This window comes from Gopherus evgoodei, unplaced genomic scaffold, assembly GCF_007399415.2.
Source record: "Gopherus evgoodei ecotype Sinaloan lineage unplaced genomic scaffold, rGopEvg1_v1.p scaffold_31_arrow_ctg1, whole genome shotgun sequence".
Classification (NCBI taxonomy): domain Eukaryota; kingdom Metazoa; phylum Chordata; order Testudines; family Testudinidae; genus Gopherus; species Gopherus evgoodei.
Genome location: NW_022059983.1, coordinates 3,262,992 through 3,281,408, shown reverse-complemented (window position 1 = coordinate 3,281,408; position 18,417 = coordinate 3,262,992). Strand labels below are relative to the sequence as shown.

The window sequence follows — 18,417 nt, the reverse complement described above, 5'->3', positions numbered from 1 at the left end:
TATGACACCTATTATCAAAAAAGGGCAGCGAAGAAACAGACACAACTGGAAGGAGAATCTAATACTGGCAAGGTGACTAGGTGAACTCCATAGCTAATCAGAAGCGGGGTTGCTATTCTTTTATGTTACAGAGAACCTCATAGTGATTTTCCTGTGAGCTCCTGCTCCTTCTGAGCTCTGTGCTCGAGTTTTGCTTTTGTGATCCCTGCTCCATGTAAACTTGCTGAGACTCCTCTCCTATGAGTCCTGCTTAGCTGGGCATGATAGCTGCACTCAGCTCCTGCTCTGAGTGTAGTGAGGTATCAGGTAACTGGGCTGCAGAGCCGCTCCCTGTATAACATCTCTGTGACTCACAGGATGCGCTTACATGGCTGGTATCTTGGTGCCATGCTGCTGTGGAAGGAGAGTCCCTTTGTAATCCCCTGTGAACAGAGGTACCCAGGTCAGGATAGTACCCCTTAGTCACAGGCAACTGTTTGTTACAGGTTGATAGTGTGAAGACTCCTTTACCAGCTCAGCTGGGACCAGTGGCCAACATCACAAGGGTGAAGAACATGGTGACTCTAAAAACAAAGGCCAACATGGAGATCCAGTTTAACGGCCACCATGCTTTATTTGTCCGTGTGGGCCCGGAGTATCGGGAGCAGCTGTGCGGGATGTGTGGGAACTTTAATGGGGATCGCAGGGATGATAAAGTCCTGCCCAATGGGGAGAAAGCCCAGGACGACGCAGAGTTTGGGAATGCCTGGACCTCTGACATCAGTCCCTCAAGGTGTGTTTGTTATCTATGGATCTTCCCTTCTCTGTCTGTGAATGCCTGTTTCCATGACCACATCTGTCCTTCTCCCTACACTCTGTTGCTCTAGGAGTATGTCTACACTGCAAAAGAAACCCCATGGCAGTGAGCCTCAGAATCCAGAGGGGAGGGTTTTAGAGCCCAGACTCCAGCCCAAGCAGGAAAAATGTCTCCACTGCTATTCTTAGCCCCATAGTGCAAGCCACATGGGCTTGAGTTAGTTGACCTGGGCTCTGACTGTGGGGTTTTGTTGTTTTTTGTTTTGCCATGTTAGACATACCCCATAGATATTGTCTCTTCCTCTGGAAGAAAGCTAGTTTTGTGCCTTTATTTAAAAAGGATAAACAGAATAGCCCAGGTAATTGTAGGCTTGTCACCTTGACATTGATTCTGGACAAAATAAGGGAATGGCTAGAACATATGTGTGTAATATCATGGTGTGGGGGATAGCTCAGTGGTTTGCGCATTAGCCTGTTATACCCAGAGTTGTGACTTCAATCCTGAAGGGGACCACTTAGGGGTCTGGGGCAAAAAACTGTCTGGGGATTGGTCCTGCTTTGAGTAGGAGGTTGGAGTAGATACCTCCTGAGGTCCCTTCTAACCCTGTTGTTCTATTAAATAAATGTTTAAAGGAGGGTAATATAAGTAATGGGCATCAACACTGTTTTATGGAAAATAGATCTGATATATGATTTTGATGAGAGTACAACTTTGGTTGATAAAGATAATAGTGTTGATTTAATTTACTTAGGCTTCTGTAAGGCATTTAACTTAGTACCACACAATATTTAGAATAAAAAACTAGAATGATACAAAATGACTCTGGCACACATTAATGGGTTAAAAAGGGGCTAAGTGACGGGTCTCAAAATGTAATTGTAAACATGGAATTTTCTGTGTTTCCAGTGGGGGAGTGGTAAATAATGAAGAGAGTAGGTCAAGGATACGGAATCAGGGCTTAATTTGTTCCAGGGCTTACCAGGGGTGAGCCCCGGCACTTCTAGGCTTGGCAGTTCATAGTCCCAGCACCTCTAGGCTTCCTGCATCAGTTAGGAATGTAAAAAATGTCTTGACCCCCAGCACCTAACTTCTCGAGCCCCAGCATCTCTTTCATTACAAATTAAGCACTGGACAGAACGATCTGGATCACTTGGTAAGTTGGATGCAAGTCAAGAGTATGCATTTTAATATGGCCAAATGTAAAACTATGCATCTAGGAACAATGAATGTCAGCCATACTTACAGGGGGAGGAACTGTGTCCTGGGAAGCCATGACTCTAAGGGTATGTCTTCACTAGTCATAGCTCTGTAGTTGCAGCTCCAGCGCTGGGAGAGAGCTTTCCCAGTAAAGCGGAGATTTGATAGCAGCCTTCAACTACCTGAAGAGGGTTCCAAAGAGGACAGAGTTGGCCTGTTCTCAGTGGTGACAGATGACAGAATAAGGACCAATGGTCTTAAGTTGCAGTGAGGGAAGTCTAGGTTGGATATTAGGAAACACTATTTCATTAGGAGGGTGGTGAAGCACTGGAATGGGTTACCCAGGGAGGTGGTGGAATCTCCTTCCTTAGAGGTTTTTAAGGCCCGGCTTGACAAAGCCCTGGCTGGGATGAATTAGTTGAGAATTGGTCCTGCTTTGAGCAGGGGGTGGACTAGATACCTCCTAAGGTCCCTTCCAATCCTGAGATTCTATGATTCTATGAGAATGGGGGGAAGGAAGAATTTCTGTAATAAGCCTTGAGCCATGTCAGAAATTGGTCTGTACATAGACAGATGTTCTGACTCTATAAAAAGATGCCTCTGGGAAAAGAAATAAACCTGTAACTGGTATTTGCGTTACACTTTCAGGTGTAAAAATGACACTGGCAACGCAGAGGCATGTACAAAACTGAATGAGTTCCAGCAGCTGTGTGGGATCCTAATGAACCGCTCCGGGCCTTTTTCTGAGTGTCACTGGCACGAGAGCCCACTTCCTTACTATGAATCCTGTGTCTATGATCTCTGCCAGTATGGCCTGGGCAATCACATGCTGTGTGCAGCTGTCGAACCCTACGATGAGATGTGTGCCTTTCACGGTGTGAAAGTAGCCAAGTGGAGGCAAGGGCTGGGCTGTGGTAAGCAACAGGGGGTCTTTTGTTTTCCTCTCAATTCATTGAGCCCTCGAAGTGGATTGAGAAGTTTCGCCACTGAAGAAATCATCAAAGAAGCTCCTCTTGGATATTCAATAGTGAAAAGAATCTTAGTGTTTGTGGAAAGTGTGTAACTTGTTTGTAAAACACTCTCAGCACCTGTGTGTACAGGTGACTCTTCATCCTCTTTCTTCCCTAGGTGTCACCTGCCCAGCCAACACCTATTTTGACTTCTGTGGCCCTCCCTGCCCTGCCTCTTGCATCAGCCTTAATTCATCCAGCCAATGCACCAAGCCCTGCATGGCGGGATGCTTCTGTCGGGAAGGATATGTTCTGGACGCTGGACGCTGTGTGCCTGTGAGCCGGTGTGGCTGCATGTTGAATGGTCAGTATCACCAGCTGGGAGAGGAGGTGATCCTGACAGACACCTGCCGCAGGAAATGCAGCTGCCGGAAGCCTGCCCAGCCCATGCAGTGCCAGGATCATGCCTGTGGGGCTCTGGAGATATGTAAAATTGTGGAGGGCGTCCGAGGCTGCTACCCTGTAAAATTTGGTGCCTTATGGGTGTTTGGCCACCCTCACTATCACATTTTCGATGGACTTGCTTTTGACTCTAAAGGAACCTGCAAATACACCCTGAGCAAGTACTGTGGCCCCCCGGGAAAGCTCCCTGACTTCACTGTCAAAGTGGAAAATGAGCACAGGGGCTCCATCACAGAGTCCTGGACACGCCTGGTGGAGCTGGATGTCTACAGGGAGCATATTGCTGTTGCAGTGGGACAGCACGGCCAAGTGCAGGTGAGAGCTTGAATTTAATTTTTTTTCCAACTTCTCTTGCTGATGAGGGGGGGCTCGGCAAATAGGGAGGGACACTGAAGTGTTACCCCTGTAGTGTCCTGCATCATAGCCCATCCTTCCCCACCCATTTCACTGTCCCCTACGGGGATGTTGCCCCCGCCCCGTAGGTGAGTATGACACTTCCAATGCTAGAATAAGGGGACTGTTGTCCCCCTACTAACATTCAGGCAGGTGTTTTGGTTGGCTAGCTCCTAGGACTAGAAGAATAGGAAGAGGCCAATGCTCCAGGTCAGCCTGATTGACAGGGCGGGCAAGCTAATCAGGGAGTAAGGAGGCCAGGATGGGGACAGGGATTTGAAGGCAGGTCCTCTGCCTAAGTTTCACTGCATCAGCTGGACACTCTTCTCCAAGTCCGTGTATCCCCCCAGTACTTTCCTCTGCCCCTCGACCAGCACTGAAGCAATCAGCTGACATTAGGAACCAAGGGGTGGATTTTCAGAGGGACAAAGCACTTGCAGCTGCTGTCAGCTTCCGTGGGAGCTGGAATCCCTGAAAATCAAGCCACAGAACAGAGAAGCCCTGAAAGTTCTCCCCTACAAAGAACGTGCATTGCAAAGGGCTTCTCATGTCTCTCCAGAAGCCTGAAATCGAACCACTGCAATGAGTGGTGCACCCTGGCATGTGGTACCAATGTGCAGGGACTGGTGTTCAGGGTGGCCAGAGACCTTGTTTTTAAAAGGTGAGAAGGGATAGGAGGGGACTGTAGAAGCAAAGAAGTGAGGGGTTGGTAGAACGCCATCTGAATAGGGAGAGCGTTGTATGTGCATCACACTGGCACACTCCAACACATTTTGAAGCAAAGGATGATCTAGCATCAGCTTTAAGGGGCTAAGAAAGAAGATTATTATTTGCAAACATGATGCCAATTCTTCAGGACTTTTCCTGGTCATGCTGAATTCTTCCCCTTAGGTGAATGGATCCCTGGTCAATCTGCCCCTTGTCCTAGCATCAGGGAAACTCTATGCCTATTACAGCGGCTCATCTGTCATCATCCAGACAGAATTTGGCCTCTCTATATCTTATGACTGGTCCCACTATGTGACAATTACTATACCTGAGATTTACTCTGGGCTGGTCTGCGGGCTCGGAGGAAACTTCAATGGGAACCAAAGTGATGATTTCAGGATGCCCAATGGATCTGTGGCTCCGGACCTTGTCTCTTTTATGAACAGCTGGAAGGCCGTCGATTCCCCTTTCCATTGCACAGCAGTTGGTCCACAAACTGAATGCAATGAAGGAGTTGAAAACAAGTACAGAATTCAGAGCAGCTGTGGGATCATAACAGACGCAAAAGGACCTTTCAAACGTTGCAGCAACCTTACTAATGCTCAGATGTTCATGGAGAACTGTGTGCACGATCTCTGTGCCACCAAAGGCAGCCACAAAACGCTCTGCAATACACTCCGGAGTTATGCTGTGCATTGCCAAAGTCACGGCATCACCATACAACTATGGAGACCACTGGCTGGGTGTGGTAAGCCACTGATTTCAGGAGAGCCTTCATGGATGGTAACCCACAAATTCCTCCCATTTTTTAAAATCACTCAGCCACTGGGCATGGGGACATTGAATAGATTCTCCACTGATTTGCACCTTGGGCAACCTTTGTGCACATTGGGGTAGTCAGCACTCTTTTGGTGATGGGATAACATTTTAAAACTATTTAACTCTCAGATCATATGGGTGTAAATGACCATACAAGATGAACAGCACCAGAGAATGAGAATAGAGTATATTGACATTCCAGACGTAGAGCAGAGTTTGGCTTCCTCAGTTTTAATTATGGTGTCCCAAGCACCCCAGAAAGCAATGAGGTGGATATTCACTGTGCATTGACTATATAGAGAAATGCAGCAGATATTGTTCTCCCAGGAATGGTATGTACACAGCCTCAGACATTAGAAATCATTGTTATTGCATAAGACAATTTTAGCCAGGACACTGCTTTAATCCCCTACTCTTTTTGAGAAATGCCAAGGGATTTTGAAGTGTCTCCTGGATAGCTACCAGATTTAGGCAGAAGGGGCTTTATTTTCAACAACTTTAATAGAATAAATAGCGCACAGCAGGATTCTCAGGGATTTTTTGCCAATGTGACTGCGTTGGCCTTTCTGTGAAAATTATGGTCCAGCCAACAGTGCTAGCCATGGAGGTGTAATAACACACTTGTATCACTTAGTATATTAATGATAAAAACCACGATTTTGTAACAGAATACAGAACCTGAATATCTATCAAGAAATACACATTACAAAGGAATAGTCATTTATGGCTCTTTCCTAATTCATTTTTATTTCTTTTATTATATTTCCTGCCTGGGAGGATTCCCTGGAGCATTCCTTCTGTATTTCTAACCGCAGCTCTTCATGTCCCTTTCAGAATTAACCTGCCCCCCCAACAGCCACTACGAGCTCTGTGGACCTTCCTGCCCAGCCTCTTGTGCCCACCCAGCTGTGCCCTCCCTCTGCCGGACTGCGTGTGAAGAAGGGTGCCAGTGTGACCCTGGCTTTGTGCTGAGTGGCACTGACTGTGTGCCTCGGGGGCAGTGCGGCTGCACCCACAATGGCAGATACCACCTGGCAGGGGAAAGCTTCTGGGAAGGAGAAAATTGCCAGAGATTGTGCAGATGTGACGGCTCCTCCCACTCTGTCCAGTGCTCCCGCTCTGCCTGTGCCCCTGGGGAATTCTGTGGCACTCGAAAGGGGGTTTATGGGTGCCATGAACGAACCAACGGCACCTGCTGGGCTTCTGGGCTGCCGCATTACACGACGTTTGATGGGAAGCGATACGATTTCCAGGGCACCTGCAAATATGTCTTTGCTGAACTGTGTGGGGCATCAAAGTCCTCACCCTTCTTCAGAGTGGAAGTGAAGAACGGAAACCTGCCCCATGTTCCTGTGGCTGTGACCTCAGAGGTGTTTGTCCTTGTGAACAAGACTCAGATCCATCTGCAGAGAGGGCAGCACAGGACAGTCAAGGTAAGTCCATGGGGCTAGCGCTCTCTGGGAAACCAGATAAATTAGCGATAGACATTGCTAGCTCATCTATTGAATTACTTTTCCCCAACCCAGTCAGTGCAGAAGTATTTATTGTCATCTACCCTCCACTGCCTTGTTCTGGAACAATAAATATGGAGGATTAGTATCAAGCCATTCAAAGAGACCAAACACTATATTGTTTTCCCTTATTTCCTCAGCCACCTGTAGGCCTTCCTCATCTGAGTGTGGCATTGAACTGTGTGCAGAATTCATTCCCAGGAATAATCTCTTTGCTGTTATTTCTCTCAATCAGATTGATGGGGTCACTGCGACTCTCCCAGTGAGTGTCAATGCAGGAGAAATCATCATTTACCAGGCTGGACTATACACGGTAGTGAAAACAGAGTTTGGGCTGAGTGTGAGCTATGACCTGGCCCACAGCCTCTTTGTCACCCTATCCCCTGAGCACCGAGGCCAGACCTGTGGGCTTTGTGGGAACTTCAATGGGGCCGCTGAGGATGATTTTGTGATGCGTAATGGCTCCCATGGGAAGGACGCCTTCCTCTTTGCTGCAGGCTGGAAGTCGGAGGATGTCCCTGGCTGTGACAATGGCTGCTCCGATTCCTGCCCTGGGTGTGAAGAGGAAGAAAGTCTGGTGCAGTCCAAGTCCCGTTGCTGGGTGATCCAGGATCCCAACGGGCCGTTCACCTCTTGCCACTCCCAGATTGACCCAGGCCCCTATTTGTCTGATTGTATCTTTGACCTATGTGTGTCAGGAGGGGAGAGCAGAGTCCTGTGTGAGTCCATTCAGACATACACAGCCGCCTGCCAGAGAGCGAATGTCTCCATCTCACCTTGGAGGAACGAGTCTTTCTGTGGTAAGTGACCACAATTTCCATGTAACTAAACATATGTATTTTTGCAAGCTCAGACAGTTAAATCAAACTCAAACACAACATCCTAATATAAATCACACACACAAAACAACATTCAGGTTGCAAGGCCAAGTGGTGCAGGGTTGGGAAATGCCAGGTTGCCCATGCATCCGCCATTCAGCCTCTTGTGCATAATGGTACAGACTGTATCTGAAGAGGAAGTTCTCAGTCCAACCCTTATACAATAAATACGGTGTGTACGTTTCATTGTATTCAGGCTTGTTTGCCAGTCATCCCCCCTCATACGCAGGAATAGGGAGGACTCGTCTCTTATATTTCTTCTTCCTCTGGACTTGTACCAGGAGCTTCTAGTAGAAACATGTACAAAGAAGCACAGGATCAATTTCTTGTCACTACAGAGCACGGACTCACCTTCCTGGGCAATTTCGGTTCTTCCCGTCTTGCAGTTCTGAGTTTCTTTGTCGCTTGGGTGGGGGCTGCTCTCCCCTTTAGACTGCACCGAGAAGCCTTCTAACGTCTGAACCCCTCTTTTAAAGCGGGAATTTCAAAGGAACTAAGGGAGTTGGGGTTCAAATGCCACTGAAATTGACCTCTGAAGCCCACTTGAAAATCACTGTTTTAAAAAGTAAGGAGCCTGCAGCCAAGTGAAAAGCAATGGGTTTGCTGTGAAATCTCTGTTTGCATTTTCAATTCTGAGTTTTGTTTGGATAATTCCAGCGCTGTACCGATAGTGACCCAGGAACTTCCAATCCCTTTTTTATAGGCCTTTCGTGCCCCCACCACAGTCACTATGAGCTCTGTGAGACTCACTACCAGGACCTGTGTGCTGGATCCTGGCTTCAGAAGTACTGCGGGCACACATGTTCTGAGGGGTGTTTTTGTAATGACGGGTACCTGTGGAGTGGGGATGAGTGTGTCTTGCCAGAGCACTGCGGCTGTGAGCACAATGGATCCTACTACAAGGTGAGTTGATAGTTCACACTCTGACTAGACATGAGGGGAAATTAGGGAGCACATATGGAAGAAATTCTATTTTCTTTTTTTCCCCCAGAGAGTTAAGAACCTGTTTTTCCACTCACCCACACATTCCCTGGAGAGTATCTGAGATACAGCTCATCAGGAAATGTTCTGTTTTCCAATGAAACGTTTCAGTGAAACATTAATGTTTTCATCATCAACATTTTTCTTCAACAGTTTTGATGTTTTCAGCTTAAAGTCAAATTCTGGCTAAATATTGAAAAGTTGGTTCAGTTGTTGGCCCAAATCATTTGTTTTTCAGTTGCTGGAAAACTGTTGTTATTTTTCTCAAGAAAACCTGAACATTTTTGTCAAAATTAAATTGGACATTCCCCCAGAAATTTTTGTTGTTATGAAAAAAATCTTTCACGTTAAAAAAAAATGTTTCAAATGGAAAATTCCAGCCAATTCTAATCTTAGTCCATGTCACTTTGAACACTTCCTTTTCTCGCTGTGTTTGGTCAGCTTTCCTTGCTTTCTAGCAAAGCAGAGAGATACCGAACAAAGAACTCTAGTACATTTTAGTCTATCTTGGTTCTGAGATTTCCTCCGGGGTTTGGTTAAGAGGTTGTGTTGGTTATTTCTTCTCTTTCTCCACCCCAGGTCGGAGACCACGTCTGGTTCTCTGGTTGTACCCAGAGATGTAGCTGTGACTCCCGAGACCATTTCCGTTGCTTCCGAGCTAAGTGCTACCCAGGCCAGCAGTGTGCTGTGAAGAACAGCAAGCTGGGATGCCAGAGTCTCTTGACGACATGTGTTGTAACAGGGGATCCTCACTACTTTACATTTGATGGGGCTGTGGCACATTTCCAAGGCATATGTGACTATGAGATCTCCCACACCTGCAACTCCTCCTTGGACTTGTCTTTCCGCGTGGTGACAGCCAACCGGCATTTCCGGAATCCCCGGGTGTCTTTCGTTTACCGAGTGGAAATCTGGCTCAGCACTGCCAATTTTAATGCTCACATTGTCCTAGAGAGAGGCAAAGCTGTCCATGTGAGTTGACCTGTCTAATAATAATAATAAATATTGTGTCTAGTGGTTTCACCATGGATGTTTTAGAGGCAGAAGGATTCTTCTGTATCCCAAATACAGAGAGAGACTTTTTCTCCTAGCTTTTTGTTTCCAGTTGTTTCAGGAGTCAGGCAATAACTTTCTCTTGTTGTGTGGGATTTTACTTATGGTCCCATCAATATTTTCAAGGGTGCAGTGATTGGCGGTGGATCAACGCTTGGGTATTTCACCTGAGGCAACAGAAAGAGCCTCATTATCCAAGGGGAGGTGCTCAGCATTTTCTTAAAGCCAGGCCTTGCGCGGTATCACAGTCACTACCTCAAATTGGAGGACTTCTAAATGATTGGTGACTTCAAAATCTTGATCATCCTTGTGATGGGTTACCTCCTCACACACACACTCCGGGGTGTCACCTGATATACTGGGGTACCACTGAGTTCGCCTGTTTTGCCAGCCTGGGCTTCCTTGCACTGTCCTCAAGCCTCCTCCAGCACACACACAAGTAGGCATACCCAGCTGCAGACAGACACAGGCACTGAAATCAGCTCTGTGTGGGAAGCCTTCAGCTCAGGAGCTGCCCAGCACTCAAGTGCACACCCCCTCTGGAGTGTGAACCCAAAGTTACATTGTCTTGCACTGCAGAGAGAACTGTGCAGCATCAGCTCATGACATTCGCTCCCTCCCGCACTGTGGAGGAAGATCTGCACGGTTCCCCGCCCCTGCCACCCAATCATGAATTCCACAAGCTGGTTTTAGAGAAAACAAAAACAAGTTTATTAACTACAAAATATAGATTTTAAGTGATTCTAAGGGCTAGCAAACAGATCAAAGCAGATCACCACGCAAATAAAACAAAAACACAATATAAGCTTAAGATACTAACAAACCTGGTTACGAGTTGTAGTTTCTCACCCTAGATGCTGTTGTTTTAGACAGATTGCAAAGGTTCCTTGCAAGCAAGCTACTCTTAAGCTGCATCTTAAAACTCTGGGTATTTCTTTCACAGGCCAGACACCTTCCCAGCCAGGACTCAGTCCTTCCCCCCCACCCCTCTTTGTTTCTTAGATGTTCATGGCAATCACCTTGGGCAGGGATTCAGTGAAGAACCAGCGCTGATTATCTCACTCCCCTGCCTTAAATAGGATTTACATCTGGTGGGAATCCTTTCTCTTTCAGTGTGATTCTCACCCCCTTCAGTGGAAATATCCTGGTATTCCATCATGGAGTCCAGTACCTGGTGACATAATCACATGACTCTGCAGTGTCAAAGTAGCCATGAATCAAAGGCTGTTTGTAACATCTCAGGAAAGTGAGAGATTGGCATCTTCAAAGACCTATTGTTCTCCCTAGTGGTCTATTGACTTATTTCCAGCTAGCCAGATTGCACTTTGTCTGGTGGGCATTCCTCAGGTGCAAACATTTTTGTAGTACAAATTATATATATATATACACGGAGATATACCTGTCTCCTAGAACTGGAAGGGACCCTGAAAGGTCATCAAGTCCAGCCCCCTGCCTTCACTAGCAGGACCAAGTACTGATTTAGCCCCAAATGGCCCCCTCCAGGATTGAACTCCCAACCCTGGGTTTAACAGGCCAATGCTCAAACCACTGAGCTATCCCTCCCCTATATAGTCCAGCTTCCTAACTTTAGATACAAAAGTGATACATGCATACAAGTAGGCTAATATTCAGTAAATCAGAACCTTTCCAATGATATCTCACAAGACCCATCTTGCATAAAATACATCTTAGATATGCTGTAGTCATATTATAACAATATTTCTATGAAGAATATGGGGTGTAGTGTCACAACCATCTCTGGTTATAAAAAGGAGCAAAGGGCTTGATCCTGTCCTCAATAACCCCGTTACAGTCAGTACAGTTACACTGATGTCAAATCAGTCCACCTGAGCTCACAGCAAGACCCAGGGAAGGTGGGGCAGGGGCTGGTGTAATGATCCTTCACCACTGTAAAATCCCCCTGCACTGGGGTGATTCTCTTGAGACCCTCTGCACTAACTGATGGGCTGCTTTGTGGCACACATACAGCGCTGCCCAGGATCCAGTTACTTTGTATTTCCTAGCGGTGTCATTGTTACGGGGCTCTGAGAGTATGTGGAGTTCAGTGCCAGCACAGAGATCTGTCAAACACAATTTCAGACACGATCTCCATGTGTTGGACGAAGACTCACAAGCCCCTCAGTGCTTTGCTGATGCAGCAGCAGGTATCGGCCTAGAGAAGCAAAGTGACCAACTGGGTAGGCAACTAATTTTGCTTTTATGTCTCAGGTTAATGGGCTGCGGACTCGCTTGCCAGCACATCTGGGAACGGTTGCCAAAGTCCTGAGACTGAAGAACATGCTAACGGTGAGAGCAAAGGGCAGCCTGGAGATCCAGTTTAATGGTGCCAGTAGCTTGTTTGTCCGTGTGGGCCCAGAGTATCGGAAGCAGCTGTGTGGAATGTGTGGGAATTTCAATGGCAATCCCATGGACGATAAGGTCCTGCCCAGCGGAGAGAGGGCCAGGAACAACACAGAGTTTGGGAACGCCTGGATTTCTGACACCAGCCCTCCCGGGTATGTTTGTTTCTCCCCAGCCACCTTTTTCCACAGAAAGGGAAAATACCAGCAGCCTGGCAGAGACCTGAAGGGTTCCTGGAGGGGTTGGAAAATCTAAGAATAGCTCAACAAGCTGAGATCTGGTATTCGAGGACAGGAGCTGGGGCTGGGGCTGGACCAGAGCTGGGGGCAGAGCAGGGCTGGGTGGGGCTCCCTCTCTGCCCCCCAAGGGGGCTGGACTGGGTCCTGCTGCACCCCCCTGAACATTCCTCTGCACCCCCCAGGGGGTGTGACCCATAGTTTGGGGAGCACTGATCTAACTAGACACAGACACAGGACAGAGGAAAGGGGTCGAACATACAAGCAGAGGGGAAAATGTGATGTTAGCAAACAGCCTGTCAGTTTCATGATGTTCTTGGGGCTATGGAGGTGGGTTTATTTAGGAGGGAATTAGCTAAAAATGAAGGGAAGAGAGTGAGAGGGACAGGGCAGGGGAGGAGAAGTGGGAGGAGCAAGTGTGGAGTGAAGCTGAGGTGAAGAGGCCTTGGGGGCATGGGAGGGTTGGGCCAAACAGCCCAACAGCCCAGAGCACAAAATGTGAAGTCAAAGCTCTAGACAGAACTGAGTGTCCACGTGACCAGATGTCCCAGCTTTGGATGCTTCTGCTGCTGCGTCTCCTACTGGCTGGAGTCTCTGGCCTACAAGTGGCCTGTTCCCTCGGGCTTCTGGGAACACAGTTTCCATATTTCCCTCCTGTTGTTTGTAGAGCACAAGGAGAGTGTGGGCCCCACTGCACTGGATTGTGACCCAAAACCCAGGCACCAGAATATTTCAAGGCTTGTGTGGTGGCTCTGGTCTATTGGAGCTGACTGAGCTCAGCTCCATGCTCTGTGCTCTACAGCCTAGGGGTCACAGCTCTGGTAAGGTTTGCCAGGCTGCACGGATGAGGGGCTGGCTGGGTAACATTGGTGGGAGTTGTGCACCAACCTGCTGGGGGCGGCACTGCACCATTCTTTGAGACATGACATGATAGGGGGGCGGCTGGGCCAAACCCCAGAAGTCACAAAGCCCGAAGTAGAGTCTAGCTCAGCCAGCCCCATTGGCCTGGAGCCACAGGAGTCGGTGCTGCAGGGTCAGTGTGGGAGAAGAGGCTCTGCAACCCCCACAGGGCCTCCCACACACCCCTGCAGGGGAAGAACCCAGCTTCCCCTCCACCAGCCTATTTACTGGGTTGTGATAGGCCATCAACATTTACATACGAGTCTGGAGCCCAACAAGTTTGAGAACCACAGCTGTGGAGTTCATGAGCTGGTTGCTTGTCAGAACAGCCAGACTGGGTCAGACCAATGGTCCCTGTAGCCCAGCATCCTATTTTCCAACAGTTCAATGCCAGATGCTTCCGAGGGAATGAGCAGAAGAGGCAGCCATTGAGTGATCCATCCCCATCGTCCACTCCCAGCACCTGGCAGTCAGAGGCTTAGCCATCTTGGCTAACAGCCATTGGTGGACCTATCCTCCAGTGAAAGTGGAAGAAGGTTCCTTTGGTTCCATGTCAATGGGCAGAACTCCCAGGAATTCAGTGGTGCAGGGTCAGGCCCTTGGTTATGTTAGGTTCCCTTTGGTTCGAGAGGCAGAGGATTAGAATGCAGAGTTCCCAGGGTCCCCTGCAGCATCTGGCAAAATCTGAGGCTCTCGCCCTGCAGGCGAATTTCACACTGGACTCTACTATTCACAATGTCAGTTTCTGATGAACAGCGAAAATCAAATGAACGAAGTACTCACTAAAAATGTGAATGTGAAATGCATCAACCTTCTATATCAGGGACTGGCCTGTGTGCCCGGGTGCATTCTGACTCTTTAGCGAGATGAGAGGAAAAACCTAGTAACCATTATTCACATGACTCTTCCAGGTGTACAAATGACACCGGCAACCTTGTGCCTTGTCCCAAATTACACGTGTTCCAGCAGCTGTGTGGGATCTTAACGAACCGCTCGGGACCTTTCTCTGAATGTCACTGGCACCAGAGCCCAGCCCCTTACTACGAGTCCTGTGTCTACGACCTTTGTCAGTATGGCCTGGGCAATCGCATGCTGTGCACAGCTATCGAATCTTACGATGAGATGTGCACCATTGTCGGTGTGAAAATGGCAAACTGGAGACCGCGGATGGGATGCAGTAAGCGATAAGGATCTTGGCTTTTATTTAAAATGGCTATTCCGGGTCTATGATATCCCAGCTCTGCGATGACCTATTTACTGAGTGAAATTTATACAGTGTTCTCTAAAGTCAGGGCCCTCACACACCAGCAGTGCAAAACACAAGCAGCATTTCCACAATGTGCACATGCAACACAATTGTCACAGCTACCCCGATTCTAACGTAAAGAGCAGGGAAGGAACAATGCCAGACTACATCAGTCATTCCCATAGGTGGATACGCTTTCTCGTCTGATTCCAAATCCAAAAGTTTACTTTTCATGGGAATAGGAATTGAGTGCAGAGGCTGAGATCAGAACTATCCCTTTCCCACTGTAGGTATTCCATCCATGCCACTTCTCTCTGTTTTCTTGCCTGATAGTCATAATATATATATATGAAGAGTAATATTCCCCAGAGGGTAGATTGTGTTCGTAGTGAATTCACAAGTGTGGATGGTTTCTCTTGCTCTGGTTTTAGCCCTGGGAATCAATGAAAAATGGGGAAAAGACAGTTAGGGCTTGTGCATCAGCCTGGGGCTGTTTCTGAAGTTCTGGCAGGGAATTCATTCTCGGGTCTCTCTTGATTCTTCTAGGTTTCACTTGCCCAGCCAAGAATTATTTTGACTTCTGTGGCCCTGCCTGCCCTGCCACTTGTGCCAACCTTAGTGCACCCCTGCTCTGCACCAAGCCCTGCGTGGCAGGATGCTTCTGTCGGGAAGGGTATGTTCTGGACGCTGGACGCTGTGTGCCTGTGAGCCAGTGCGGCTGCATGTTGAATGGTCAGTATCACCAGCTGGGAGAGGAGGTGATCCTGACAGACACCTGCCGCAGGAAATGCAGCTGCCGGCAGCCTTCCCAGCCCATGCAGTGCCAGGATCATGCCTGTGGGGCTCTGGAGATATGCAGCGTTGTGGATGGCATCCGAGGCTGTTACCCTGTGACGTTCGGCACCTTATGGGTGTTTGGCCACTCCCACTACACCACGTTTGACGGAGTCATGTTTGATTATCAAGGAGCCTGCAAATACACCCTGAGCAAGTACTGTGGCCCCCCAGGGATCCTCCCCAACTTCGCCATCAAAGTGGAGAAGGAGCACAAAGGATCCATCGCTGTGTCCTGGATGCGCCTGGTGGAGCTACATGTCTATGGAGAGCGTATTGCTATAGCCGCGGGACAGTATGGTCAAGTGCAGGTAAGAGCATTTCACAGATTTGAAGAAATTGATCTCATCTGTGCTGAACAGAGTTAGGGGAGGAAACGTAGGTCCAGGAAAATCATGACTGGGAGAAGCCTTAAATAAGTTTCATTTCCATGTAAGTGGGTGTCAAGAACCTGCTACCAAGGAAAGCCAGTGGTTCAGTCTTGCTCTAAATTTTGTCAGGTTTTCTTCAAAACCTCATTTGCTAAGGACTTGGAAGAACAAACTGCCAAGCTGGCCACAGTTCTGGTTTGCAAAGGGGATGGAATATAGAACAGGGCAGTAAAACAAATACCCAAAACGTACATAACAATTCTAGGATATAGTCAATAAAAGTGATGTGAAATCGCTAGAAATGCAGGCTGCCTGTAGGCATGATAATGAGTGTACCAGGCTTGGGGCGAGGGGATTAATGCACACACTTGTCTCGCTTCCCCCTAGGTGAACGGATCCCTGGCCAATCTGCCTCTGGTCCTCGCATCAGGCAAACTCTATGCCTATTTCAGTGGCTCGTCTGCTGTGGTCCAGACAGACTTTGGTCTCTCTGTGTCCTACGACTGGTCCCACTCTGTGTTGGTTTCTGTTTCTGAGATCTACTCTGGGTCACTGTGTGGACTAGGTGGGGATTTCAATGGGAACCGGAGCGATGATTTCCGGACCCCGAACGGTTCTGTGGTCCATGATGCTGTCACCTTTGGCAACAGCTGGAAGGATGCTGATTCCCCTTTTCACTGCACGGCCGTTGGGCTCCCAGCCCAGTGTAACGAAATGGAACTAGCCCAGTACAGGTCTCAGAGCTACTGCGGGCTCATCACAGACTCAGCTGGGCCTTTTCAAGAGTGTAACCAGCTGGCTGATGCTCAGGTTCACTTTGAGAGCTGCGTGCGGGATGTGTGCACAACTCGAGGCAGCCGCGAGACCCTGTGTCAAGTGCTTCGCAGTTATGCCCAGCGGTGCCAAAGTCGTGGCATTGCCATTGAGCCATGGAGACAGCGGGCTGGATGTGGTAAGCAGACGAGTCCCAATATATGGAGAATGTTACCTCAGGCTCCCCAGATCATCTTTGTTTCCTTGGTCTGATCCACAGTCCATTGAAATCAACAGAGTTTTCCCACTGATTTCAATCAGATTTGGCTCCAGCCCCATTGAATCACAGGAACATGTTGGGCTGATGCCCATGAGCAGGGGGTATAAGAGAACTGAGGAGGCAAAACATCCCCAGACAGGGCAAGAAATGCCATAGGAAGGTGCACCACATATGGCTTTTCTTGCCCTGTTTGGGGATGCTTAGCCTGCACATTTCCAGTGCCGCTGCCAGAAGCTACCAAGAACTTGGGGTCTACTGGTGCCCGGACTATGGCCCCACCCATGCTCCATCGCAAAACCCTGCCCCTGCTAGACCTCTTCTCCCCTTCCCCCCCCCCGGCTCTACTTCTTCCTGCCCTCACTGCACCTCTTCCCCCAAGCCCCTCCCATCTGCTGCTCGTTCTTCTCCTCCCCACCCCATCTCTCACCCTTACGGCAGGAGGGGGCAGAAGGAATGAGCAGCAGGTGGATGGGGAGGGTCTCAGGGGCACAGAGGAGCAAGCAGCAGACAGGGGAGCCTTGGGAGAGGAGGCAAAGTGGAGTGGGCAGGGGGGCCTCGGAGGAAGGAGTGAAGCAGAGCGGGCGAGGAGGTCTCAGGGGAGGGAGCAAAGTGGAGTTGGTGGGGGGCCTCGGGGGAAGGGGCAAAGCGGAGCAGGTGGGGGATGCCTTGGGGTGTAGAGGGGGGTGGGAACATGGTCCGGGTGCTGGTTGCCCTTCCCACTTCTATGGTGCTTCCAATGCTTGTAGCCAGCCTCCCCAAACACAAGAGTCATGTGGCGCCTATGGCCAGGGCCGGCTCCAGGCCCCAGCAGGCCAAGTGCATGCTTGGGGCAGCATGCTGCGGAGGGCGGCAGGCTACTCCGGTGGACCTCCCGCAGGCGTGCCTGCAATGGGTCCGCTGGTCCCGTGGCTCTGGTGGAGCATCCGCAGGCACACCTGCAGGAGGTTCACCAGAGCTCCGGGACCAGCGAGTGGCAGAGCGCCCCCCATGGTGTGCCGCCGTGATTGGGGCGGCGAAATGGCTAGAGCCGGCCCTGCCTATGGCGACGCCTCTTCCTGTTTCTGCAACCGATCTCTTTGTAAGTGTGAAAGGGGGTTAGTGTCATGAAGCTGCTTTGGTGCCAGTGAGAATTTAAAGCTGAAATGAAACAAACTAGATTTGCCAATTGGATAAGTGTTGTAATCAGAACTGGAATTGTAAATTACTTAGGGGAACCTCTTTCTGCTGAGTCCAGGGAGCATTAGTCTACTAGCGTTCACACTCAGTTCCTTTCTTACCAACTTGTGCCTTGAACAGTATTTCTCAGATCACGATGCTCAGGTTATTCTTAACCAATCAACAAGTGACTGATTCACCCAGAACCAGCTCAGTATGCAGTCAGCAGTTCACCAGTCAAGGGTAGACACAACCAATGTTCTGAATCCACTTCAGCCTTACAAGCTATTGTCACAGACTAGGGTTGAGACTCAGCAGTTATACCAAGCAGCAACCCAAATCACCAAGGTTTCTTATTAAATGTACTTATGATCATCAATTCTTTAGTATTTTTAGTACATTTATTACACTTCTAGTGCCTTTCCAAGGAGCAAGGATACACATGTCTTAAAGGCACTTTCAGAAGTGTGGTCCCTGCTATTTGAATGGTTTAATGTGAAAAGGACAAGTTTAAAGTATCACAAGTAATTTCT

The 18,417-nt window shown here is 48.7% G+C and overlaps 1 protein-coding gene across 1 annotated transcript; it reads left to right on the top strand.

Moving 5' to 3' along the window:
* Positions 1-581: 581 nt before the first annotated feature.
* On the top strand, positions 582-16,722 carry LOC115640397 (IgGFc-binding protein-like). The gene is made up of 12 exons (XM_030543138.1): positions 582-772; positions 2,642-2,907; positions 3,122-3,720; positions 4,690-4,891; positions 6,160-6,758; positions 7,072-7,636; positions 8,418-8,617; positions 9,275-9,667; positions 11,978-12,264; positions 14,157-14,422; positions 15,038-15,636; positions 16,084-16,722. Exons 1-12 carry the CDS (start codon positions 582-584, stop codon positions 16,720-16,722), a joined length of 4,806 nt encoding a protein of 1,601 aa, XP_030398998.1.
* The last annotated feature ends 1,695 nt before the right edge of the window (positions 16,723-18,417 follow it).

Excerpts from the sequence above, each read along its gene's own strand:
- LOC115640397 (XM_030543138.1), top strand. The coding sequence starts at position 582 with ATGGAGATCCAGTTTAACGGCCACCATGCTTTATTTGTCCGTGTGGGC. Across the intron at positions 6,759-7,071 it reads GGCAGCACAGGACAGTCAAG|ATTGATGGGGTCACTGCGAC; the intron begins GTAAGTCCATGG and ends TCTCTCAATCAG. Across the intron at positions 14,423-15,037 it reads GAGACCGCGGATGGGATGCA|GTTTCACTTGCCCAGCCAAG; the intron begins GTAAGCGATAAG and ends TGATTCTTCTAG.